At 46.3% G+C, this 26,516-nt stretch overlaps 1 protein-coding gene and 1 long non-coding RNA gene across 5 annotated transcripts; one reads left to right on the forward strand and one right to left on the reverse strand.

Annotated features, from left to right (window-relative positions):
- Positions 1–337: 337 nt before the first annotated feature.
- Positions 338–25,713, forward strand: ep300a (EP300 lysine acetyltransferase a). Of its 4 annotated transcripts, none has more exons than XM_076034817.1 (31): positions 338–905; positions 2,504–3,189; positions 7,313–7,492; positions 7,636–7,966; positions 8,153–8,272; positions 8,902–9,141; positions 9,321–9,426; positions 9,587–9,712; positions 10,178–10,295; positions 10,539–10,680; positions 11,356–11,430; positions 11,543–11,628; positions 11,764–11,916; positions 12,545–13,024; positions 13,511–13,919; positions 14,070–14,188; positions 14,368–14,431; positions 14,597–14,772; positions 15,424–15,512; positions 16,577–16,687; positions 16,850–16,906; positions 16,996–17,073; positions 17,151–17,218; positions 17,658–17,808; positions 18,004–18,150; positions 18,239–18,352; positions 18,486–18,651; positions 18,827–18,994; positions 19,204–19,365; positions 19,541–19,822; positions 19,921–25,713. In XM_076034817.1, exons 1-31 carry the CDS (start codon positions 812–814, stop codon positions 23,176–23,178), a joined length of 8,556 nt encoding a protein of 2,851 aa, XP_075890932.1. In that variant the 5' UTR covers positions 338–811; the 3' UTR covers positions 23,179–25,713. The 4 variants fall into 4 exon arrangements, with proteins under 4 accessions (XP_075890932.1, XP_075890935.1, XP_075890934.1 ...); XM_076034820.1 differs by having other exon boundaries at positions 16,607–16,687; XM_076034819.1 differs by having other exon boundaries at positions 8,153–8,266.
- LOC142893867 (uncharacterized) lies at positions 3,036–5,916 on the reverse strand. Its single transcript, XR_012927757.1, has 3 exons — positions 5,786–5,916; positions 5,586–5,747; positions 3,036–3,172 (listed from the first exon to the last, which is right to left on the reverse strand). It is a non-coding gene; the product is annotated as an uncharacterized LOC142893867 (long non-coding RNA).
- Positions 25,714–26,516: the final 803 nt, after the last annotated feature.

Raw genomic sequence — 26,516 nt, forward strand, 5'->3', positions numbered from 1 at the left:
GATGGGAATACAGTGATCGGTGCTTGTGAGCCAAGTTTACAGGTGTACATTAAATTACGATCACTTTGTGCTTTTGTCACTGCCAAAACGTTTTCCTTTTCACTACAGTCGTAAAACGACCGAACGTGCATCTGTGCGCGACCTCACGGAGAACGCCAAAGTTTAGACTTCAGCCTTTCCACTTTTACAGAGATTCGTTTAATTTTCCGGTTTCATATTAGCCCCCAGCGAAAACGGATTCTTCTTCGACCCTCCACTGGTGCTGCGATATGTCAGTTTAATATTGTTTTTTTTTTTATTTTTTATTTTTTATTTTTTTTGCATCCCCTCGCGCTCGGCCACCAGCAACAACCACCATCACTTCGCAGGGAAACAAGCCGATTCTGCCCGACATGATCCCCATCCAGTCTCCGCTGGAAGGGAGGTAGAACTGACGGATGCAGCCATGGGACCGAGACCGAGGAACACTTTATTTACATCCGAAAAGGCTGTGCAAGTTTAGAGGGAAGCGGCTGCGTGTGTCTCCCCTCTTTACTTTCACCGACCCCCTCCTCCTCCTCCGCTGGCAGAAATTTATAAAGAACAAAAAATCCGACGAGGGAGGGAGGAGGGGGGTTGATTTACGCCGAGGCTGAAATCGAGAGGCGAACCTAGGGAAATAGGAGTAATTTGTACACGGGACTTTCCCCCTCTTAGTACCCCAAAAGGAGGGGGAAAAGTCGCAATATTGGACGCGAAGAGGAATGACCTTCTAGCGGCGTGAAAACGTCTGCAATTGTGGATACTTTACATATTTTTATTTCGAAAAAATATGGCCGAGAACGTTCTGGACTCTGGCCCGCCTTCAGCCAAGAGGCCTAAACTCTCTTCTCCGGCACTTTCCGCCTCCGCCAGCGATGGAAATGGCAAGTATTATTTTACCGTTTCATTTGTGACGATCTTACTCGGTTAATTGTTTATTTTGGTGCGGCTTGGGTGTACGTGTAAGGAGGGAAATATGCGGGATTACTCCTCTGTTTTTGTCGTAGCTTGCTAACGTTAGCTTGCTATTAATGAGTGTGCGTCGGACTCGGACGCGAAGAAGAAGAGGAGCTCCCCAGCTAGCTCCTGTGCTAACAGCCATTTTAGCCGGAGGTAGCTGCTCAGCTAACGCTGGTAAAGCTAACCGAATGCGGCTCCCCAACTGCACGGTCCCGTGTTAAAACGGCTACTTTAACCGCACTGATTCGAAAAACGTTAACGTAAAGCCAACTTCACCTAAACTTTTATTATTTCACCGCTGTGCCATAATGTCACTAAACCACGACCAGCCCCGTCCTGTTATTTGAGTTTTCAGGCTGAAACTGTGTGTTGTTGCCCCATCCTAACTCGGACCAAATGCCACCGAACGTTAGCCGTTAGTAATGAAATCAAAGGTTCCCATTGGTGGTGAGAATAGCTTTTTGAGCTAAATTTAGGCCCACCGGTATGACCGATTGTTAAGCTCAAATTGCCATCGTCTGCGTGTGTGTGTTTTAACTAGTTAGCTTGTCACAGCAGCTGGAATAGTGGCCTGCGAGCAAAATTGTGGAGCATTGACAGCGCCATATCCAGCTGCGATTTGAACCGAGCAGTGAATTTATCAACAATATTTTCCTTCAAATACTATCCCCACATCTGAATAGCCGACTTAGACGGACATTGATGCGTTTTTCTCGTGGCCAGCTGGATTCGTTGTGGAGGTCAGATTTGTCCAAACTGGCGTTTTCAGACGTTGCACTAATTTGCGCTTCCTTGCATGATGTACGTTAAGGCCGAGGATCAAGAAAACGGTCGGTGTAAAAAGTCATATCCCGTTCAAATGCATCGTCCAGGTTAAAATGTGACCCGCTATAATCACAGACATCGTTGATCTGAAGAGAAATACAACAACCGAGGACATATTATTGGAGTTCTTTTTACATCAGACTGATTTAGTTGACGTTAAAAAAGCTTACAAGTAACGCGTGGTTCACATGCGTTTACTTTAATAGCATTCATTAGTGACAATTGAACAAAACTGTAAAGCAGAAGTGGTTCATAATTCTTGCAATGATTGTAAACAAGTGATAGCCTCACTTCCAGAAGCTGGAATTGAGGCCATCAGTGCTTACTCAAAGAGACATATATGAAATTATATTTTTTATTTTATATTGGTTAGGATTTGCAGTATGTAACTCGGGAAAGTGGTCGGTGAAGCAATGTAATTTAGGATTTCTGGACCAACTTGAAATCACTTTCAATCACTGTAGCCTGCAGTTTGAGAAACTTGGAATGGACTCTTTATGGTTGGCCATTTTATATTTGTAAAATTAGTAATTTGCTTCTTAAACTGTAATTTTACACGAACAAGTGTATTTTCACTCAGTCATGACAATTCACTTTGGAGTCCACCAGTTCACTGACATTTTCTCCACCTCTCGAGATGTTGTCTACTTAGTCGCTGTATTCCTCCTTTTAATTTGCCATTTCGTTTCCATTTTAGATTTCGGCTCGCTGTTTGAATTGGAGCACGATCTTCCAGATGAGCTCATCAGCTCCAATGACACGGGACTGATCAATGGTGGGGACCTCAGCCAGTTGCACAACACAGTGGGAGGAGGACCTGCAGGGCTGGGGTCAGGTGGTGGCGGCGGTCCAGGAGGAATGGGTCTCGGGCTTGGCCCTGGAGGTGGTCCTGGGAGTGTAGGCGGAAACCAGGATGCAGTGGCCAAGCACAAGCAGCTGTCTGAACTTTTACGTGCAGGGGCTCCCACTGCAACCCAACAAGGGCATCAGGGAGCCATGGGTAGCCCTGGCGGCCCCACCACCATGGGGCAACACTTGGCGAACATTAAGGCATCTCCTGGCCAGGGGCCTCCGCAAATAATGGGCCAGGGGCAGCAGCAGCACCTCTCTCCTCAGCAGCAGGCCAACATGATGCAGCAGCAAAATGCTGCAGCCGGAATGCTGGGTGGCATGAACAGGGCCATGATCTGTGTGCAGCAGAAAGGCAATAACGGACAGCAGCAGCCAGGCATGATGGGGAACCAGGTGATGAATGGCTCCCCCAGGATGGGCTTTGGGAATCAGGCAGTGGCTGGCAACAGCAACCTGTTGGCTGAGACGTTGCAGCAGCAAGGACCTGGCCAAGGCGGGATGAGAGGTCAGCAACCTGGAGCAATGAACAAGGTAATGAGTACTTTTGTTTGTTTGTTTGTCTCCCCTCCCCCTTCTCAATTCAATATAAAAAGCATTTTTTATTGAATGGCTCGGATCCCAATTCAAATTAACTTGATGACTATTGGGTAACCATTTAATAAACTCTGTCTCCTAAAAGCGACCGTGTTTTGACAGTGAAGTAGAAGACATTGCTAAATGTGCATAATAGCACAGTAAATTTTTTTTAGGATAAAAAATGTTATTGCCAGCGAAATCCAATTAACAGCTCAGCATTAAACCTGTTCAAAATGGAGTCAAAAAGAATCTGTAAAACCCTTTAATGTGTGTAAATCCATTCTTTTAGTAGCATTCTTTGTCTGTCAGCTTATGGTTTGAGTCACCATGAAATCATGACTTGCATTGAACTTTATTAATCAACTGATTATAGATTATTTTGCATGATATAAGTTATGAGTCACCCTTTATGTGACATATGCAAGGTTTTCTATCAGCAAGGAAGGAATTTGTTCCCTTCTATATAAAAAAATAGCTGTTACAACACAGAGTGCATCTGTGTATATTTAACAGTGTGAGCTTTTTGCTTTTGAAGTGGCAAGCTTATGATTGACAGCCCTACAGGAGCAACAGAAAAAGTCAATACGCTGACATGACACTTGAAATAGTTTTTTAAATTATTTGCTTAATCCGACTACAACTGGACAACTGAAGTGCATGTAAATGCGCTCGTCCTACGAGTGTCGGAGTTCTCCAACTCCGATTAATACACCCAGATAATCCGATTGGAATTTGATTTTCTCCTTCGTGTTTACGCCTCATTGGGAGTTTAACTAGACAGTGATGTGCACCTGCTCCGCCCTCCTTGGCTTGTACCCACGGAACAAAAACATCCAAGATGTCCGGTGGCACAAACTTCTTCCATGTTTGATTTTTTTTTGTGAGTTAGTGCATAACTGAGGACACCATTCCATTAGAGAAGCAGTACACAAAATTTCACTCTTGACATGTTCAGTCCAAACTGGTTTACAACTACATGGTACTCTGCTCCACTGGCCAGTGTATACGGAAGAAGAAGAAGAAGAAGAAGAAGCCTTTATTAATCCTACAGTGGGGAAATTTGCAACAATGGCGGTTCTCACCTGGAGGGGTATTGGCGCTCGTAGTTAGTTCCTGGGGCTCAAAACACCTCAAGTCCACAAAGTTTCTCAGATGATGTGCACGTCCTTCAGAAATTGTCTCTCCATTGCGTGTCTGAAAACCATTTCATTACAACCAACCAAATCCGTGCTCCGAACCCACATCCAACAACAAGGGGTCCAGGTCAGTCGCGATGGCACAAAGTGTAGACCACAGCATGGAGATTGCGTGTGCCTCGTCTGAGCAATGAGCAACACGTACGTCGTGTGCGAGATGAAAAAAGCCGTAGGACGATCCATCGCGCTGGTTTTATGTCCCTACTGGTTTTCAATTCGACCGCTCTCCTCACCCAACAGCTGCAGCTGCCAGCAGCCGCCTTCAGCAGATCGTCACAAACTTGCATACACGCACAACATATTACTGGTGATTTCAATGAAAGTAAAAAGCATGCGATAGCTGAGTAACCAGTTGTCTCAGGTCGGCCCAAATAAAAATGTTATCTGGACGCTGATGTCATTTACCAATACCGGAGGAAAGCCGTGCTCGCTGAGAGTCTTGGTGGGTCTAAGAGCTGGACAGGTGGGTAGACGCACTGATTTTTTGTTGGAGTGAAATTAAGTCGAGCTTGACTTAAATTTGTGTATAACATTTTCTTTCCTTTCCTTTTTAATGTCATTAGTACAAAGTGTTCACTTACAGAAGCATATTCGATGTTGTAGATGTGGGCTGCGACTTTAAAATCACCAGTAATGTGTTATGCACGTTTGTGATGAAGTGATGAATCTGCTGACGGCAGCGCAGCCCAAGCTTCCTTTAATATATGCAGAGGTGGCCCTGGGTCTTTCTTCTACACCTCAAGCCAGTCAGATAATAACTACAACACTATGAGACCACCTTTTAAAAATAGTTAAGAGGCCTGACCTTTTAAACCAGCAATCCATATCCAATTAATATCATGTGCAGAGATATATCAAGCTATAGCTATTCAGACTTTAAACCTTTAAAATAATAAAACCCACTCAAAGGCAAACTTCACAATCATTTTGTATTTTACTCACTTAAATATGAGGAGAATTGTTGTTGTTTACAAGTTTTCAGTTTACAACAAATCTTTTTTTCTAAATCAACTCAATCGTCAGCAATCAAACCAGGGTGCACACACAGAATCTATCATCAAATAAATAATTGCAGGTCCATGCCGCTGCTTCGGTTTGTAGAGACCCAAAGCTCTGCGGTCACTAATGGAGCAGGAAAAAACAACTGGACAGTACCTGAGGCGGAGATGCCAACAGCTGGCGGCTCTCTGTCCAGAAGGTGGCGGGAGCAGTGGCGCACACTCGCGGTGGAGTTTGGCCGAGTCTCCCGCCAAGTTTGTGGGGTTAGCCGCGTTAGCGAACCGCAGCTCGACTCCGTACTACTGACGCACTCGCTCGCTTGCCGAGTGCGTCAGTAGCGTAGTACCGGAGTTAACGTGAGCGAGTGCGTCAGTAGCGTAGTACTGGAGTTAAAGTTCGACAAACGGCGGGCAAACGTTTTAATTCGCAATTCGGACTTAAAGGTCCTCGAAAAGTAACTTGCAGTAACTCCCAGATCTTAGCAGCACACCTGTTCTGTTCTGCTCAGCTGCGGACGTCCGCACCACGCTCCCTCATTAGCCGCTCACCTGTGCGCACGGTTCTCTTCTTCTTCGCTCCTTTTATGCGTACACATGCGCACCAGTTGTTTATGAAACCTAGCATTTCTCTGGCCAGATATCGCTAATGACATTAAATTACACACAGGCAAGTTTAACATTCATCATTTTAACCCCAAACAATTAAAAACATGTATTTGAACTTTTTTTTAATTTAATTTAATTTTTAATTTTAATTTTTTAACTTTTCAGTTCTTCGGTAAGGAAAGCAGTTCAGTTGGAAACCAGTCTAGTAGGGACTTAACACCGGTGTTGCATCCAGCTCCAGTTGTTTATTATTATGCGACGTAAGATGTCAACGGTAAAAGTGGGAAGTAACATGCAGAAATGACTTATCGCCTCCTGGTGTTGAGGAAACGTTCCTGTCAGTAATTCCACTTTCTCAGTTGCGCGTAAACCGGGAGCAGAACAGATGTCTGAGTAGACGCCAAAACCGAATGTTGAGCTGTGCATGTAAACACACTGAATGCAGTGGCCGACTGATGCTGTTATGAACAGTGGTGGTGATCAAGATTCAGTCAGTTAATGGAAGAATAATACTCAACCATAATTATCTAAAATGATCTCTTTCCCCCCAAAAAAATATCATGGTCACATTAAAAACCATTTGAGATAAATACTGTTAAAGCAGCAGCGTGAAGCGAATAGTATTCCATCTTAACCTTGAATCCATGAAAAGCTTATTTTCTCAGCCGAAATGATAACATCTTTGTCTTTATTTACCATTGTAAAACTCATTGGCTTGTTTGCCCAATTTTTATTGGTTATCCCTGTGCACATTACAGCCGCATCACAGTATTTGTCAGTGCGTCTTACACGTCCATCGTTAGTTTCATGGTTCATTCTATCAAGATATTCTCCATAAATGTGTCCATATGTAATGGTGTGTTTGCTGAGAGCTGTTTTAGACTGGTGTTTATGCTTTGCTGAATTCAGTTCTGCTATCTTGCAAAATAGCTCTGAATAAAGCAAATCTATTCATGTGAGATCACCGTTTTATATTCCTGCAAGTGGCATGGTTGTAAAATTGATATTTGTGTTTGAGGATTTTCTTTAATTATTTAATTATACAGTACTTAATTTAAGCTAACTTGGTCTCCTTCTGTAGACTGTAGCTGTTAAGAAATTAAGTTAAGAAATTAGTTAAGAAAACACATTTAATTTAATGCCTTGGCGGGAAAAACTGTGAATCCAATGTAATTTTGTTTTCTATCAACTTAATACTTAATTACATATGTTTGTAAGCCATATTAATCTTTGCATCTCCTTGATTCCCCCGACACCACCCCCTTTTTCTCTGAATAGATGGGAATGATGGGGAACCCAGGAGGACCTTTTGGAACTCCATATGCCGGCCAAGGAAATCAAGGGCTAGGTGGCGCAGGGCTGGGCCCTCAGCTCCAGAACAAAAGTCCAATGGCCAACAACCTGGCCCAGTTCAACGTGGACAAGAAAAACCAGCCCATGCAGGGATTGGCTACAATGGTACGAATAAAATGCTTTTTGCACATACAGATTATTTTCTTATTTCTGTCTTAACGTCAGCTACTTGTGCCCACTTTCTAGTTTTCTCTTACTAATCTAATGCTTTGCCAATCATCATTATCGATGTCATTTTTCATTACCAGGGATCCCAGCCGTCGCAAACGGGTGTGGGTGGTCCTTCGGGTGCGTCAGTGGGGGGCGCCCAAGGGATGGTGCCCAACAATCAAGCAGGTCTGGTTGGTCCTGGTGCCCAGGTTTCAGCAGCATCTGCTGCTGCAGGCGCACCACCCACAGCGGACCCTGAGAAGCGCAAGCTGATCCAGCAGCAACTGGTACTCCTGCTCCACGCACACAAGTGCCAACGGAGGGAGCAGGCAAACGGCGAGGTCCGACAGTGTAACCTACCCCACTGCCGGACCATGAAGAACGTCCTCAACCACATGACTCACTGCCAGGCTGGCAAGTCCTGCCAGGGTGAGTGGAACAGAACAGGGTGGAACTCGGGATGAGTGATTCAGGGTGACATTGGTTTCCTGGGTTAACAAATGACTGGCTAATGAAGTTTTAACCACTATTAGTCGACTAAAAGTCATATATGTGCTTTTTTTTTTTTTTTTTTTTTTTTCTCTCAAATAAAATCTTGTGTTCTTTTATCCCTAGTCGCCCATTGTGCATCATCAAGGCAGATCATCTCCCATTGGAAGAACTGCACACGACATGACTGTCCTGTCTGCCTGCCTCTGAAGAACGCCGGGGACAAGAGGAATCCGCAGTGTGAGTGTCTGTATCTGACCAAACCATACTATATCTATATGTTTATTTTTCATCCCAATCAAATGTTATTATAAATTTGTTGTTGTAAATTTGACAGGCGTATCATTAATAGGGATGCACCAATATGATCATTTTGGCTGATATTGATGCCCCATATAAATATCTGCGATCCAGCCATCTTTTCCAGCACTGCCGTCTGTAGAAAAAATGTTTCTGTGTTTCAGATTTTGTTCATACTGATAAAAAAAAACACATCTGCAAATTAAGCACAGCACTTAATTGTAGAAGAGTGACTTTGTAAACACTTTAAAAGGCAATTTGTGGTAACTGTGTACAAGTTAACAACTTAAATGAAAATGGTTGTTTGTAAATTAAACTCTCTTTACCTGTAATAGCAAGTGCAATATTGAACTTTTTAGGCTACATTTACCATTAGAAGCAAATACAAAACAACAAGTAAAAAGACAAAAACACGGCTAATGTAAAAAAATTACATTGGACCAGTGCGGAAAAGTCATACACTAACAAAAAAAGCACTTAGTTGTACAATTAAATTCAGTTTTCTTATTTGATGATCTTTCACAAATAAAATAAGTATTTTAAAAATCCGTCTCTTGTTTTTCATGTCTTCACAGCTCTACTTGGTGGGGCTGCTGCAAGTCTTGGTGGCTCTCTTGGTGCAGTACCTGGGGGCCAACCAACTGCTCCCAGTCTCAACCCACCCAGTCAGATCGACCCCAGCTCCATAGAGAGAGCATATGCAGCCCTGGGCCTCACCTACCAGGGCAACCAGATCCAGACTCAGACGCCACAGCCCAATATGTCCAACCAGGCCCTGCAAGGCCAGGCTGGCATGAGACCCATGAACCCCATGAGTAAGAAGACATGGTTCATTTTCTGCTTCAGCTTTCCTGGTGTTCTTCAGAACTTTTGTTTAAAATGAACAAAAGTTGTGTTTTCTTACCAAATGTTTGGTGCACGTGATATCACGTGATTTTGTCTTCAATGAATATTGGAGAGTAGTACTTACTTAATATGTATTTCCCATGCAAAGGTGCAAATGCTATGGGTGTCAACGGAGGTGTGGGTGCTACCGCTCAGAACCAACAAGCCAGCTTGCTGCAGGACACCATGATGCACCTCAATGTGAACAGCCAAGGGTAAGAAGAAATCTACATACCATCACATCATCTCATGCTCCGATTATAAGGACCAGTAGCATTGTAGAATATTCGGCATTGATGTTTTTCTGCATCCAAATACCACATCTGTTCTGTGAAGAGGTAAATCATTGAATTGATGCCCTGCCCTCTCCTTCAGCCTGTTGAGCGATGCCAGTGGGATTGGATCCATGCCCACAGCTGGACCCCCCTCAGCCACGGGTATGAGGAAAAGCTGGCATGAAGATATCACGCAGGACCTACGGAACCACTTGGTGCATAAACTGTAAGTGCCAAGAACACAAATCACATTGCATTTTCATTTGTTTTGTGCAAACAGAGAGACGGCCCGTGTGCTGTATTTTTGCAACTGAGTATTCTTTCATGTTTAGTCTTACAAAATCTTTTTCAGTTTCATGTGTCTTGGATTTTAAAGTAACTCGCTTGATTTATGACGGATAGAAGCTTGTCACCTAAAATATTCTAATGCGCAGTTTCTTCAAAATTGATGTTTCAAAAGTTTCACTATGTTGGGAATGTAGTCTTTGGTAACATGTCTCCAACCCCAGTGATCTGTCTGAAGTTTCTTGGATGGACCGAATTCCACTATGCTGATGCCTGCAATCGCAATCAGACTCTTAACGTTAAAAACATTCCTCTGTTCTACTTATGTGAACTCATTCGAATGCCTGCCAGGTGCCGTCAAGTGCTTACACAGTTTACATGGACATGTTTTCTTTTTATTCAACAGTGTTCAGGCCATTTTCCCCACACCGGATCCTGCTGCTCTCAAAGACCGTCGAATGGAGAACCTGGTGGCCTATGCTAGAAAAGTTGAAGGAGACATGTATGAGTCGGCCAACAATAGAGTACGTTTCATAGCACTTCAGTTCAGTCTTGACCAGTTAGATTCTTTAGCTCAACAGGGGAATTATTTGTACCTTTCTGCGACAACCTTTTGCTGCTGACTTCTTGTAGTTAAATAGATTCTTGAAAACACACACACACACACACACACACACACACACACACACACACACACACACACACACTTTTCATTTCAATGTCTCCATAATTGTTTGTAAAATGTTCAACCTGTGTCTCTTTGCCAGGCTGAGTACTATCACTTGCTAGCTGAGAAGATCTACAAGATCCAGAAGGAGCTGGAGGAGAAGAGGAGGAGCCGGCTCCAGAAGCAGGGCCTCGGCCTCGGACCTGCCAACATGGGTCAGCCACCAACTGGAATGCCTCTCAGTGAGTGTCCATGCAACTTGCTTAAACCTGGCTAAAGCAGCGATTCTCTGTGCACACCTACTACGCATGGGATGTTTATGTAATTTCATTTGTTAAAATATGGTATCTTCATTTCGGGTGAGATTGAAGACATTGGTGTAATTGTATCATAATGTTTATGCATGAGTTTTTCTCTTCGTGCATGACAGAAAATGTAAGTATTCAGCGCATATTGTATTGTTTTCATCTCAACCCCATTTTTAAATGCTGTGTAGAATAGCCTGAATCTCGCTCATTGTACAGATTGAGAATTCATCACAAACCACCAAACCACGCAAAATCTTAAAAAAAGGTGGGGGGGGGGGGGGGGGGACTTCAATTCAAATTCAATTCAATTCAAATTTATTTCTATAGCCCTTTCCAATAGCCAAAAAGGTATCCAAAGTGCTTTACAACGAAGGAAAAACTCAATACGTAAGAAATAAAAATGCAAAAAGTGCTGCGCATTAAAACCTTGACACAAAATATAAAACACGGGAGAGTGCCACAATGCTGGAACATATGTGTTTAAAATAAATAAATAAATAAATAAATAAAACCTGAACAGATAAAACTTCTCCAAATACCTGTTAAGGAAATTGCCCAGTGCATGTCATTTGAATGGCGTGAATTCTTTTTTCTATCTATGTCTTATAGATGGCCCCTTGCCTGAACCATCCATGGTGCGACCAACTGGACCAAATCAAATGGTCAGCAGGATGCAAGGCCCTGGTAAATAACCATAATACCTCTGTCCTGTGTTTGTAAGGGAATTGTTAGAGAGCTAAAGAGCATTTGTAGCATCGTTTCTGTTTTTAGTCATAATTACTGTCCTTTGTTGCAGGAATGAATCAGTTCAATCAGATGGGCATGCAGTCTATGGGCCAGAGGTCCACACCTCCTCTCCAAATGGGGCCCACTGGAAATCAGGTTTGTGCTCCACTCCATTTTTCTCTCTTTTTTTTTTTTTTCTTAAATAAAATAAAGAATAAGTCTCTAGTTGTGGGTTTACAAAATTCCACTCAGCCAATTTGCTCAAAAGGCTTCTGTTTCTTTTGCCTCTAGTTGGGAATGGTTGGACCCAGGATGGGACAGCCCAATGTTAATCAGCTTCAGAATCAGTACCTGTCCCAGGGACAATTTCCTGGTTCAGGTCCAGGAGTCGGACCAGCTCAGCCTGGTATGACCCAACCTGGTGCACAGACAGGAGGGGCTCAGGTACGTTGCTGCTAAGGTTCTCTTACAGTTGTCATTATGATAGCATCGTGGTGGGTTGCGTTTGGATTTCAGAAGCAGCAGCTCAGTTACTATTAGATTTAAATGCAAATGTCGAGCTAAAACACCTGTGGAGCAAAGCTTTCTGGAAGGTTTCTGTGCCTTTTCAGGGAAATATTTGTGCCCTAAGTCCTTTTACTTTGAAATCGTCTTCAAGGTGATATTTTTATGGAAGCGCATTACTGCCACCCCAGAAAGAAAACAGGGCTCAGTATCACGTTGTAACGTGAAACTATCATGAAATAATGTGATAGTTTCACGTTATAACGTGATACTGAGGGGGTCATTCTAAAACACTTAGCTTAATGACCAAAAACAGCGATCTTATCATGAAATAACATGATAGTTTCATTGTTATAACGTGAACATTTTCATGTAGAAACGTGACAGTTACATACTTACATACTGAGCTCTGATTTTTCTTGGGTGGCAGCAATGTGCTTCCGTACATTTTCACTTATTGCAAAGAAATATATAAAAGATCAAACTATCTCTACAAATATGGCTGCAGAAAACAACGCTTTATACATGCACACTGCATATCAATACATTGATTTTGCCCTGTCCACAGACACAGATGGGGACCCCACCCTCTCTGCCTGTAGCCAGTCCGCTGGCTCAGCCTGGTTCAGTCGGAGGTCCTGGTAGTGTCTCTGCAGTGGGGCCAATGGGCCCTCATAGTGTTGGGGGTGGAGCAGCAGGGGCCTCGGCTTCCTCCATGACTCCGTCGAACACAAACCAGCAAACCAACTCCATCTCTCACTTGGCATCTATGCGCGGCAGCTCGCCCTCCCCGGCTCACAGTCGATCGCCCACCCCTCACCAAACGCCTCCCCGAATTGCGGGGTCCCAAACCCCTCAGCCTCACACGCCCAACGCCCCCCAGCTAGCTCCACCCTCCGCCCCCCAGCAGAATCAGCTCAGTCAGGGACCCGGCTCCAACAAGTCCCTCCAGCAGCAGCAGCACATGGGTCCCTCCGGCTCCACCACCCCGTCTCACCCTGGACTGGGCTCCAACTCAACGCCACATGCCACACTGCCACGCACCCCAGTAAGTTGACTGAAGCCTTTGTTGCAGTGGTTCTCAACTGGTGGAGTGTCTGGACACACATTTTTCTTATCATGTAGTTGCGACCCAAATTTATTCCACAAAAATACCGCTAGCCACACTCTTATCACGTCTAGCAAATAAATGATTGAAATTCTTGAATTGTGTGTCAAAATAAATGACAAACATTTTCTCTATAAATACACTACCAGTCAGAAGTTTGGACACACCTTTTTCTTCTTTATCTTTACTATTTTCTACACTGTAGATGCATACTGAAGACATTAAATATATGACCAAGATATGTGGATTAATATGGATTAATTTAGTCTCATACTCTCTTATTTGTGATTAGGCTTAAAGCTTCCCTCTTTCTTTGACTCAAAACCTCAATGTTTTCAATCCATTTTATTTGTATCTGCTTAAATGCATCCTTTTTGTCATCTATTATTTCCATCCAGCTGATTTTGCATTTGTTTTTCTCACCAGCTCTCCCAAAAGGGATCATTTCCAGCCGACAATCAGGCCATGACTCCAGCCTCCGTCAGCAGTCTGGATACTTCCTCCCAGCAGCCGCCGTCTAATACTTCTGCTGCCAACCTTGACTCCAAGATGGACGTCAAACAGCAGGATGAGGAAGAGGAGAGCGATACTGGCAGCTGCTCCAAAGGAGGGAAGCTCGGTAGTCTCAAAACAGAGGAGAAGCCCGTGAAATTGGAGCTGAAGAAGGAAGACTGCGCTGGAGAGGGCGGCAAAGTGGTTCCCATGGAGACGTCGACAGCAACACCAACAGCGGGCATAAAGACAGAGGACAGGAAACCAGAGATAAAAAAGGAAGTGAAAGATGAAGAGGAGACATCAGATAGCGCTACGACACAGGCCCCATCCAAAAAGAAGAGTGAGGAGAAACTTTTACTCTTTTCTTGCTCTCAGTGTTGTTGAATCTCACCACTAGTATAAGTCAAAGCACCGCAACATGTTTTTTTTTTTTTTTTTTTTCTTATTTCTTTAACCCTGTTTTTCCTCTTTGACCTTTATTTCTTCTCAGTCTTCAAGCCAGAGGAGCTTCGGCAGGCCTTGATGCCCACTTTGGAATCTCTATACAGACAAGATCCTGAGTCACTGCCTTTCAGGATGCCTGTGGATCCACAGCTACTGTGTATACCTGTATGTGTCTTCTCTCAGATGTACTCACTTTCATACTTTGAATGTATAGTTTCACACAGAAACCCGATGTTTCTAGTACTCTGTTTGTACCCCTGTTCTGTTTTTCCAGTTAACTTAAAATAGAGAGAGAGATAATATTTTTGTGTATCACTGACACATGCTCATTGTTTTTATTGCAGGACTACTTTGAGATTGTAAAAAACCCCATGGACCTGTCTACTATCAAGCGGAAGCTAGACACGGGTTTGTCTTGTTTTTGTCTCGTTCAAAAATAAAGTTTGTCTGTTAAACCGACAGTGTTACACCATCGCTGCATTGGCTGTTAAAAAGGCGCCGCTCGTTTTGAAGGGGATTCAACTGAACTCTACTGAACCGACCGTATCCCTTCATTCATTTCTCTGGCTGCAGGTCAGTACCAGGATCCCTGGCAGTATGTGGATGACATCTGGCTGATGTTCAACAATGCCTGGCTGTACAATCGCAAAACATCCCGAGTGTATAAGTACTGCTCCAAGCTCGCTGAGGTCTTTGAGCAAGAAATTGATCCTGTCATGCAGAGCCTTGGCTACTGCTGTGGGAGAAAGGTAGGATTGGAACTGTGATGTTTTGTTTTTTTGTTTTTTTGTTTTTAAAGAAAAGCCTTTCTTTGTATTTGAATTGCTTTGTGAGATCAAATTGCACCAAATTTAATGTAGACATACCTGTGTATTTTCATTGTATTTGCATCCAAAGAAAAAATAGTTTAAATATTGTCTCACAAGTTCTGCGAGTTCTTAAAACAGCAGCAGGGAAACTAAATTTGGCCTTTGGCATTCCAGTGCCGTGTCACGTTTCACATCCCATGAAGTCCTATTTTTGGCAAATAACAAAAGTGATCGTCCCCTGTTAGGAACGGTGCCCAAATTGTCTCAGCCGTGCAAGTTTTTCTTTCATGTCTGCCTCTCCAGCGGCTGGAGGAGTAACGCCAATACTGTGTCTTTAGAGCACAAAGTGCAATTTTCTTTGCATTTTAAAACGTATATCTTATCTTAAATAAAACATTGAATCACTTATTAACTGAACTCATAAGAAAGAAAAAAACAGTATTGGTCATTCGCGTTCTACTTTAAATGTTCTAACTTAATTTAACATTTTTTTGTAAAAGCATAACTTTTTTTATATTCACTCTTTAGCAGCATCATGATGTTATTTAGCCCTGAAATGTTTACAAACCCCTTATTGTGTCTGTCCATCAGCTGGAATTCTCACCCCAGACACTGTGCTGCTATGGGAAACAGCTGTGCACTATCCCCCGTGATGCTGCTTACTTCAGCTACCAGAACAGGTAGGAAGCAACGTCATTACTGACATAGGATCCACACATGAACAAATACACCATTTAAAAAAAATGTAATCCACAGCATAGAATAAATGTGCTCATTGATTAGGACATTTCCCCTCATATCAAGTCTGTCTGATGAATTTGATTTTCTACTCTACATCCCGTTGTTTACCTCGATGTGGCGCATAACTCGCCTTTTTTTAATCGTCGGCACGTCCTCTCACATTTTATACTTGTTCCTGTTGTGCTTCGACAAATTCAGCACTTCAGCACAAAACAGATAGTGGTATTTCTATTGGTTAAAATAAAAGAAGCCAGAAACAAAATTAGATTCTTTTTTTTGCTTTTTGTTTTTTTTACATAGATCTTACATCCCTTGAGCGATCTGTAGTCAGATGACTGCTCTGCCAAGTCCGAGGTCGTCTCCTGTGTTTCAACCCTGTCCCATTTTTGTGTTTATGACACTTCTGAAAAAACCTCCGTAGAACGTGAAAGGGGCCGGCTTTTAAATGAACTGCGCCAACACACAGCTCTGCGCTTCTTTGTTCATATTTGTTCAACGTCGACGTGACGTCCCCTGCTGCTCCAGTTCTCCCTCCTCCCCGTCCAAAACCGAGCTCCTTGTTGATTCCGCTCCTGCTTTGCCGACTGTGATGGTGGTTGCTGTTGCTCATCCTCTCATGTCCAAATTTTCTAATAAGTGCTTTTGCCTTGGCTCTCTGCTGTGTGTTGTCTCGTCCTGTTTCCGCTCCATCACTTGTCTGTCCTCCCTCCCTCCCCATCGATGGTTGTGCTGTCAACATTGGCTTGCTTTTGCCTTGACCAACCATGCACCTCCAAACACTCTCCCTCCCATCCTTCCCCCTTCCTCCCCCCCTCCCCCCCCTCTTTACACCTCTCAAAATCATGCCTGGCTGTTGCGATGACGACTTCCTGCTGTGCTGCGCTCCCACTTCCTGCTTGCTCCGCTCGTGGCACCCCACCCTGCCCATGTCCTGTACCGATCGGTGACTGCCCTCCCTCCCGTGCGCCGTCCGTGACCGACCGTGCTTTGGGGAACGGTGTAGTTCACCAAAATTTGGGCTTATTGCTGACAGGTACCACTTCTGCGAGAAATGTTTCAACGAGATCCAGGGGGAGACGGTTTCCCTGGGCGACGACCCCACCCAGCCGCAAACGTGAGTGTCTGCCTCGCCCCCGGACGCGTCTGCCGTGTTCCGTTGTTGTCCTTGAAGGACTTTGCACGTGTTCTCTGCGAGCCGCAGGACGCTGCGCCGCATGGTCTCGTCTCTGATGCGTAGGACAACATATCACTGAGTTTTCCCTGCTCTTCACCTCAGGTCAATAAACAAGGAACAGTTTGAGAAGAAGAAGAATGACACACTGGACCCTGAACTGTAAGTGCATCAGATCATTGCATTGAGTACAGTGGATTTGTAATGAGGAATAGGGTCTACAAGCTTATGTCCATTTCTGTCCTCCTCAGGCTCGTTGAATGTATGGACTGTGGGCGCAGGATGCACCAGATATGTGTCTTGCACAATGACACAATCTGGCCTTCGGGGTGAGTAGCACATTTTTCAGCTGGCGTCGCCGTCCATTCTCTCGACCGCTTCTTTGATTGAGCTTGTTCTCTTGCAGTTTTGCGTGCGAGGGCTGCTTGAAGAAGGTCAACAAGACAAGAAAAGAAAACAAATACTCTGCCAAAAGTAAGGACCTCTTCATCACGTCCCAGAAAGCATCTTTAGCTTCGGGTGATAGTGGTCAGAGATCACTCTTTGCCATTTGACATAGATTGGAATAATCAGCAGACTTCTTCTGCCAGAGTGGAGTAAAATGTCTCACATGTAGTCGTTGCCTCTGCATTTGGAACAGATGTTTGAGGAACCGGTGGTGTTACAACCCACCTGTTTATAGTCCACTTGGAGGTGCCGTCTGTTGTCTTAGTCCTTGACCACAATCAGCCCCCTGTGGCAGCTTAACTGGCCAGTAGAGTTTTAATCTCTTGTCTGATGGTTGTCTGGCTGTTGAGGGTTGTTGTATTGTTTCAGTTAGGTTATTTCTCGTCTCTGCTTTTTTTGAGAATCATTGAAGACGTCAAACCAAAATAAAAAATGTATTGCCTTGTGTGCCTGCCCACCCAAACAGGATTGCCTCAGACGCGGCTGGGCGGTTTCCTGGAGTCCAGGATCAATGACTTCCTGAAGCGCCAGAGCCACCCAGAGGCTGGAGAGGTCACCATCCGTGTTGTACATGTGTCTGACAAGGTGGTGGAAGTGAAACCAGGAATGAAGTCCAGGTAAAAACAAAGACAAGAGAGCCCAGCAAACCAAAGAAGTAATGAATGGACTTGAATCATTGACTGGCGAGAGAGTCAGTTTGTCAAAAAAGTCAAAAGTCTTTGTTGAACTTATTTGATACAAATTATGTATGGCACATTTGAACTGTCTGATCTCAATCTTGTACATGTTGCTTTGCCACCATTTTCCTCCAGATTTGTGGACAGTGGAGAGATGTCAGAGTCGTTCCCATACAGAACAAAAGCCTTGTTTGCATTTGAAGACATTGACGGAGCAGAGGTCTGCTTCTTTGGCATGCATGTTCAAGAATATGGATCGGACTGCCCTCAACCTAACCAGAGGTATGACGACAATATTCCAACAGTGTGTGTATTTGTTTATTTTTAAAACTCACCATGTTACTAATTAGTTTCTTTTTCCTTCATCTAGACGCGTGTACATTTCCTACCTGGACAGCGTCCACTTCTTCCGACCTCGCTCCTTAAGAACAGCCGTCTACCATGAAATTCTCATTGGCTACTTGGAGTACGTGAGGAAGTTGGGGTACGTGATGCTTCCCAAATGCAGTGTTCATCAGAATCTTGATGATCAGTTCACATTTTCATCTTTTCCTGCAAAATGTTTAACATTTTACTTTCTTTCTCTGTCTTTTTGCATCGTCTCCCGTTCCCATCAGCTACGTCACCGGTCATATCTGGGCCTGCCCACCCAGCGAGGGGGACGACTACATCTTCCACTGTCACCCTATCGATCAGAAGATCCCAAAGCCCAAACGACTGCAGGAGTGGTATAAGAAGATGCTGGACAAAGCGGTGGCGGAGCGGATAGTGCATGACTACAAGGTAAAGACCTTCGTCTTGGATTCTACACATTAAAGGAGTAGCAAGTATTTTATATGAGTTACAAAATGATGAAGCATTTTTTATGAACACAGAATATGTGAGAATATATACCCTGTAACTATTGTTTAACAGTAGTTTGTAAAATTCTCACTTTATTTTTTCTCCACCCCCAAAGGACATCTTCAAGCAGGCGACTGAAGACCGCTTGACCAGTGCCAAGGAGCTGCCGTACTTTGAGGGTGACTTTTGGCCCAATGTGCTGGAGGAGAGCATCAAAGAGCTTGAGCAGGAAGAGGAGGAGCGCAAAAGAGAGGAGAACAGCACATCCAATGAGAGCATTGATGTAAGAATACCCACAGTACACCAGGATGTTCCCCAACAAGGCCCTTTGCCTGTGTGTTGCTTTTTGGGAAAAAGGGGGAGCAATTATTTGATGTTTCGAAGGGCATATTGCATCATATTAGAGATTTGTTCGTTCACTACTCTTATAGAGGCGTGTGTGTTATTCATGAGGCTTATTTTTATGTTTCTTTCCCCTCCTATCCGGCACAGGACACAAAAGGTGACAGCAAAAATGCAAAGAAGAAGAACAACAAAAAGACGAGTAAGAACAAGAGCAGCCTGAGCCGTGCCAATAAGAAGAAGCCGGGGATGCCTAATGTCTCAAACGACCTTTCACAGAAGCTCTATGCCACTATGGAAAAACACAAAGAGGTATTTCGCTGAAATGATGCATGATGTTACCAGCAAACGACTGGCTGAAAGAAGTAAATGCAAAGAAAGTGGAATTGTTCCAAGACACTGAGTTCCTTCTACTCTGCTGGCAGAATGTTTAACTGGGTCACTGCACCTCGCCCCCTCTCGTCTGCCCTCCTTCTCCACACCTCAGGTGTTCTTTGTGATCCGCCTGATTGCCGGCCCCATGGCGAACGCCTTGCCCCCTATCCAGGACCCGGATCCGCTGATGGCGTGCGACCTGATGGACGGCCGCGACGCTTTCTTGACGCTGGCGCGCGACAAGCACCTGGAGTTCAGCTCCCTGCGGCGCTCCAAGTGGAGCTCCATGTGCATGCTGGTGGAGTTGCATAACCAAAGCCAGGACCGCTTCGTCTACACCTGTAACGAGTGCAAGCACCACGTGGAAACCCGCTTCCACTGCACAGTCTGCGAGGTGAGAATTCTCGCAGGTCAAGACTGAGCGCTTGTTAAAAAAAGCCCGTTGCATGAGCGGAACCTGCTAATGCCTCTGACTCTCCGTTTCCCCCGCAGGACTACGACCTCTGCATCACCTGCTACAACTCCAAGGGCCACGAGCACAAGATGGAGAAGCTGGGCCTGGGCCTGGACGACGAGAGCAGCAACCAGGCCGCCGCCACCACTCAGAGCCCCGGAGACTCCCGCCGCCTCAGCATCCAGCGCTGCATCCAGTCGCTGGTGCACGCCTGCCAGTGCCGCAACGCCAACTGCTCGCTGCCGTCCTGCCAGAAGATGAAGCGCGTCGTGCAGCACACCAAGAGCTGCAAGAGGAAAACCAACGGCGGCTGCCCCATCTGCAAGCAGCTCATCGCCCTGTGCTGCTACCATGCCAAGCACTGTCAGGAGAACAAGTGCCCCGTCCCCTTCTGCCTCAACATCAAGCACAAGCTCCGGCAGCAGCAGCTGCAGCATCGGCTGCAGCAGGCGCAGATGCTGCGGAGGAGGATGGCCAGCATGCAGCGCGTCGGTCAGCCTCCACCTGGCGGAGCCCCAGGGGGCAACGGCCTCCCCTCCCCCGGAGCCAACAACGGAGCCGGCGGTCCGGGGACGCCCACGCCCGGCACCCAGCCCCCGACTCCGCAGACACCCACCCAGGGCAACATGGCTGCGCTTCCTCAGCAGCAGGGCGTGGGGATGGGCGGCATGGCGGGGATGGGTCCGCTGCAGCAACAGCAGCTACAGCAGCAGTGCGGAGCCCTGCCCCCTCAACACCCTCTCCACCAGTTTCAGCAAGTGGGCGGTGGCCCAGGAGTCGGCATGATGAATTCCCCCCAGCAGCAAATGTTGCCTCAGTTGCAGCAGCAGCAGCAGCAGCCGCCTCCCAACCTGCAGCAGCTCCAGCTCCAGCAGCAGCAGCAGCAGCAGCAGCAGCAGCAGCAGCAGCATCCTGCTGGTTTGCCTCCGTACAACCCCAGACCTCCTGCAGCCTCCCCCCTCCACCAGTCAATGGGCAAACCTGGGTTGGGCCCAGCCACGCCACCGCAGCAGCAGCAGCAGCAGCAGCAGCAACCCAGTCAAGGTCAGGGGTCGATGCCGGTGCCAGGCCAGCAGCAGGGCCCCCCGCTGGCCGCCGTGGAGACGGCCCTGAAGATCCAGCGCCTCGCAGAGACCCAGCGGCAGATGGCTCAGGTTCAGGCACGCGGGCTGAGCCAGGTGACCATGATGCCCTCTCACCCCCACCACCAGAACGCCCCGGTACAGATGGGCATGTCCCACATGGGCGCCCAGGGTATGCCCCCGCAGGCTCAGGGAGTCGTCGGCAGGACTATGTTGGACCCGCAGCAGCAGGGGATGCTGGCCGGGATGCAGCAGGGCGGCCCCCAGTCTCAGCTGCCCCCTCAGGTCCAGCAGCAACTCCAGCAAGTCCAGCAGGGAGGCGGCGGGCAGCTTCCCCCAGGGAACCATCAGTGGGGGCCCGGTGGGCCAGCCATGAACCCACAACAAAGGCAGGGCCTGATGGGTCACATGGCGCAGCAGCAGCAGCAGCAGCAGCAGCAGCAGCAGCAGCCGCCGCCTCCGATGAACCAGCAGCATCCGCAGCAGGGAACCCGCGGCATGATGCCGGTGATGTCCGGAGGAGCGGGAGGGATTCCCCCTTCGGTGGCGGCCGCGGGTGTTGCTGGAAACCTGCCGCAGGCCGCGCTGCAGGACCTCCTGCGGACGCTGCGCTCGCCCACCTCGCCCAACCAGCAGCAGCAGGTCCTCCACATCCTCCGCGCCAACCCACCGCTCATGGCGGCGTTCATCAGGCAGAGGGCGGCCAGGTATCAGGGTGGTCAGGGTGGCCCCGGCGCCGTAGGACCAGGAGGAGGAGCGGGAGGGCCTCAGCAAGGGGGCCCAGGAGGTGTGAGGCTCCAGGGGCCTGCAGTAGGGCCCGGGGCCAACCAGCTTCCAAACATGGACGGACAACAGCAGGCCAACATGAACCAGGCGGGACAGCCAGGCATGAACATGGCGCAGGGAGGCGCTGGTGGAGGAAACATGCCCACCATGGCTCAGCTTCAGCAGCTGCAACAACAACAGCAGCAACAGCAGCAGCAGCAGCAGCAGCAGCAGCGTCCAATGCTGCCCGGAAGTCTACAGAAACAGCAGCTGGCTGCACTGCAGCAGCAGCAGCAGCAGCAACAGCAGCAACAGCAGCAACAGCAGGGGGCGATGCAGGCCGGACAACCAGGAAACATGGCTAACATGACTCCACAGTTCAGAGATATGATGAGGAGACACCTGCAGCAGCAGCAGCAGCAGCAGCAGCAGCAGCAGCAGATGGGGAATCACGGGCAGTTCCAGCAGCAGCAGAGCCAACAAGGGTTCATGCAGCCTGGCAACGGACAGCCAGGAATGCCGCCGTCTTCCCAAGCCCAGCCCGGCGGTGGAGCCGTGGGGGGTCCCCCGCAGCAGCAAGGAGGTCCACCTGGTGGGCCGGGGCAGCTGGGCCAGCAGCAGCCGTACCCCAACTCAATGTCGCAGGTGGCGGCGGCGCTGCAGCAGAGGCTTCAGCATCAGCTCCAGATGCAGCAGCAGCAGCAGCAGCAGCAGCAGCAGCAGCAACAACAGCAGCAGCAGCAAAATCCCATGGGCGGCCAAGACGGAGGTCCCGGCGGTGGCACAGTGGGCCCCGGAGGACCCCCGCTTCAGCCGGGCCAAGGTGGGCCAGGACCGGGCCAGGGGCCGCAGCAGCAGGGCGGGGTGTCGCAGCTGCACCAGAACATCCACCAGAGGCTGCTGCAGCAGCAGCACCTGGGCGCCGGCTCCCCGGCCCAGCACAGCAGCCCCATGAGCCCCCAGCAGCCCCTGGCCCAGTCGCCCCACCTGCAGGGCCAGGGGGGCCTGGGCCCCGCCTCCTCGCTCAGCAGCCAGGTGCGCTCGCCGCAGCCCTCGCCGCGGCCGCAGTCGCAGCCGCACTCCAGCCCGTCCCCGCGCATGCAGCCCTCCTCCCAGACTCAGCCCTCGCCGCACCGCATCTCCCCGCAGACCCACCAGACGACGGGGTCGCCTCACCCGGGCCACCTCGCGCAGCATCACCCCAGCATGGCGCCGCCGCCGCAGCTGCCGCCACAGCAGCAGCAGCAGCCGCCGCCGGGAGGCGCCGTGGACCCCAGTCAGTTCAGCTCGGACCAGAACTCCATCATGTCTCAGCTGAGCGGGATGACGGGGCTGCACGGCAGCCAGGGGGCGCCGTCGGACATGCTGGGTGGGAATAACGGCAGCGGCGGTGGCGGCAGCCAGGAGCTGGGAACGAACATGAACCACAACAGTCTGGACCTGATGTAGCCTCGACTCCAGGCTGCAGGCCTCCGAGCGCTGTGCAGTTGGCACCCAACCACAAACTGCCACACACAAAATAAAAGAGAAACAGTAGGAGCGAGGCAGCAGTTGGGCTTCGGGTTTTAGAAGTTTTTATTTTTTATTTAAGTATTTTTGTGATGTGTAAATAGGAACTGAGGCTTCCTTCCTATGGGAGATGCACCATAAATCTTAGAAGTCAATAAATGAATAAATTAAGACAATGGTAAGTTATTGCTTGTTAATATATATCTATCTATTTTTGCCAATTGTGTACAAAAACCGGTGGAAGGGCAGTGTTTCAGGTTGAAGATATTTCTTCCTTAAGCCTATGACACAATATTTTTGGGGACTGAGAATTTTGCCTTTTTACAGATATTTTTAAGATTTTAAATAACGGCTAAAAAATTAACGCAAGTTGACACAATGTACCTTTTTAATTGTTTATTTTCTTCCTCTTCAACACTCAGAATTGTAACTGTTCTGCAGATCAATTATATTTTATTTCCAACCCCCCCCCCCCCCCCTGCCCCTGAACGCATCATAACACGTGCGACAACATATCTACTTTCCTCGGGATGGTTTTTGCAGTGATCGTCCTGAGAAGTTTTATTATTTTTGATTTTTTTTTTTTGTTTTTTACAGCGACTGCAGCAGTTCACTTGTATAGACATAATCTCTATTGGATGGGTTGGAGGGCACAGTTGATTATGGATGGAGGAGCTCATCAGTGTTGAGGAGAGTGGGTTATATATTGACTGTGGCTTTTGCTTATATTTGTCCGACGATATTTAGAAGGAGAAGGAGAAAAAAAAGAATCCCACCTCCATCTTCATCTTCATCTTCATCTTCGGCTCCCGACTTTGCCGCCTCGTTTGAAAAATGGGCCATAAACTGTTGATGTCAGAAACAACGTGGGGCATGTTGCGCCCCCTGGTGGCGAAGAAGCTGGCTCTTGTTTTTAGGTTGTGTGTGCGTGCGTGCGTGCGTGCGTGCCTGTGTGTACATATGACAGCCTTGTGTATATGGATTATGACGTGGAGGCAGTTGTCCTTTTTTTTTTAATTTCCTTATTGGAAAAACGGGGGTTGCAGTTTTTGTTTTTGTTTACGGAAATCCTGCCTGTATCCTCAACCTCAGTGGTTTCATTCTAATGTCCTTCCCTGTTTTTTTTTTCTTTTTTCTTTCTGCTCCTTTGTTTTTCTAATGACTGCTTTTCAGCCACATAAATGACTTCACGTCAGCACTGTACAAAAATGTAAGAAACGGTGGACTCGGATACTCTTCTTTGTAACGCAAGTTGGAGATGTGTTTAGAAAGAGAACCTGTACATAGTTTAATTTCCTAATGAGCAGAGAAGTTCTTCCTGCTGCCTGTTTTCCCTTCTCGTATGATTTGGTATTTGCTGTATCTGTAACAAAATGACAACAACAACAAAAAAAAAAAACTACAAAAATGAAAAAAAAAAACTACAAAGTACTCCTGAGCTACTGTACAGTATTGAGATTTTTTTGTTTGTTTTTTCTAAAAGGTACAGTATGGGGTGTAGTAGGTCATGAGCACCAATGCGCCTTTTTCTGTGTATTTTTTGAGAAGGTTTTATGGGAGGGAGGGAGGAGGGGGTGGGGGGGGGTCGCAACACATCACACACCTGAGCAATCTCAAAACAGACGTCTAATAGAAACAGGATGAGGAAAACCCTGCACCCCGAGTACAGAGCCAATGCAGAGGTTGGTCAGAGGTGTGATCGCAGAGAGTTTAAATTTGGTCACTTAGCTTTTTAAAGGAGAGGACCGAAGACAAAAGGGTCTCACACTCACTATTTTTCTCTCTTTTTTTTCTTCGGGTGGGGGAGGGACGCATAAGAACCAGGTGGCAATATATCTTGAGACTTATTTTATAAGATAAAAAAAATCAAGGAAAAACTGTCTTTTATATATAGATATATTATTTAATTTTATTTTTTGGAAATAAAACTTGAAGCTACAGGAATTATTAGATAAAAAAAAAAACATGTTTTCTTTTGTATCGAAGATGTTATGGTAATGCAAGAAGACACTGCAGACACTTGGTTTGCTGTTGGGAGGCCGCGGAGTTCACCATCCTTTCTAAGAAATGTTTCATGTACATGAATATAGTTGTAAACATACTGAATCACTGTACAAACTGATGGCAACTGAACAAATAGTTTTGTTTAAATCATTTCTTCTCTTAAAAGAGACGACTGGAAAATAAGACTATTTAAATATTTGTTTTAGTATTCGAATGGAATCTTTGACCACTTTTTCGTTCCTCTTAACAATTTTGGTGCTTGCTGAGCGAAGGCAAAAATAACTGTTGCTCCATTTTCATTTTTCATTAGTTTCTTTTAAGTTATTTTGGTGGTCTGATTGTTTTTTTTGCCAATAAATTAATTGTACAATAAAGTATGTTTGTACCATTGAAAAAAATACTCCGTTATTGCTTTTTTTCATATTTATGTAAGATATTGTCTGCTGGTTAATAAATGACTATATAAGAATACATCTTTGAACATGCTTGAGTGGAGTTGATAGTGATTATAGATCTAGTTTTGTTTTTCTTTTAATAACAAGGATGTGAAATACCAGACTCACCAAATCACCAGGATGCTTTTGTTTGTATACATCTTTAAATCTAGTATAAGACGCTTTTTAACTATTGCCATGTAAATATTTACAACAAAAAAAACAGAATGTAAACAAATATTTCCATTAAAGATACCAAACATAATCATTTTAGATTAAATTCAGTGGAGAAACATGGACAAATAAATGATAAAAAAAAAACAAAAAACAACCTCAACAGACTTCCAGAAAACTGCATCTTTAATAACGAGTAGAGAGTGGACATTTTCCAGGCCTAAGACATCAATCCATCCATCCATCCATCTTCTGCACCAGGGGTGGGCAAACCGTTTGACTGGTGGGCCACAATGGGTTCTAAAATTTGACAAGGGGAGCCGGAGCAGCAGCAGGTTATTGGAGTGTTTTGGAGACCCACCTCATAGGAGTAAAATAAAATATCATGGTCTATGTAGAATACATGTACTATAATGTCAATTGAAAATGAACAAAAGCGTTACAACAAAATATGTGTCTTTGGAGCCCCATGGTATTTCGCTCCATATTAAAAATGGATGAAATACAGCTATTTTATTACCTTTTACTATTAATATAATTTATTCAAGTTCAGCGGGCCGGATAAAAAGCTTAACACGCCACGTATGGCCCCCAGGCCGTAGTTTGCCCATGCCTCGTCCTCCTGCTCCTGCACTCAGAGTCTCAGGGCTCTGCTGGAGCCTCTCC

This window comes from Nelusetta ayraudi, unplaced genomic scaffold (assembly GCF_046127955.1).
Source record: "Nelusetta ayraudi isolate G7.1 ecotype Tasmania unplaced genomic scaffold, CSIRO-AGI_Nayr_v1 ptg000042l, whole genome shotgun sequence".
Lineage (NCBI taxonomy): Eukaryota > Metazoa > Chordata > Actinopteri > Tetraodontiformes > Monacanthidae > Nelusetta > Nelusetta ayraudi.

Coding starts and splice junctions, on each gene's coding strand:
- ep300a (XM_076034817.1), top strand. CDS start 812: ATGGCCGAGAACGTTCTGGACTCTGGCCCGCCTTCAGCCAAGAGGCCT. Junction 906..2,503: donor CTCCGCCAGCGATGGAAATG/GCAAGTATTATT, acceptor TTTCCATTTTAG/ATTTCGGCTCGCTGTTTGAA. Junction 18,995..19,203: donor CATCCAATGAGAGCATTGAT/GTAAGAATACCC, acceptor TATCCGGCACAG/GACACAAAAGGTGACAGCAA.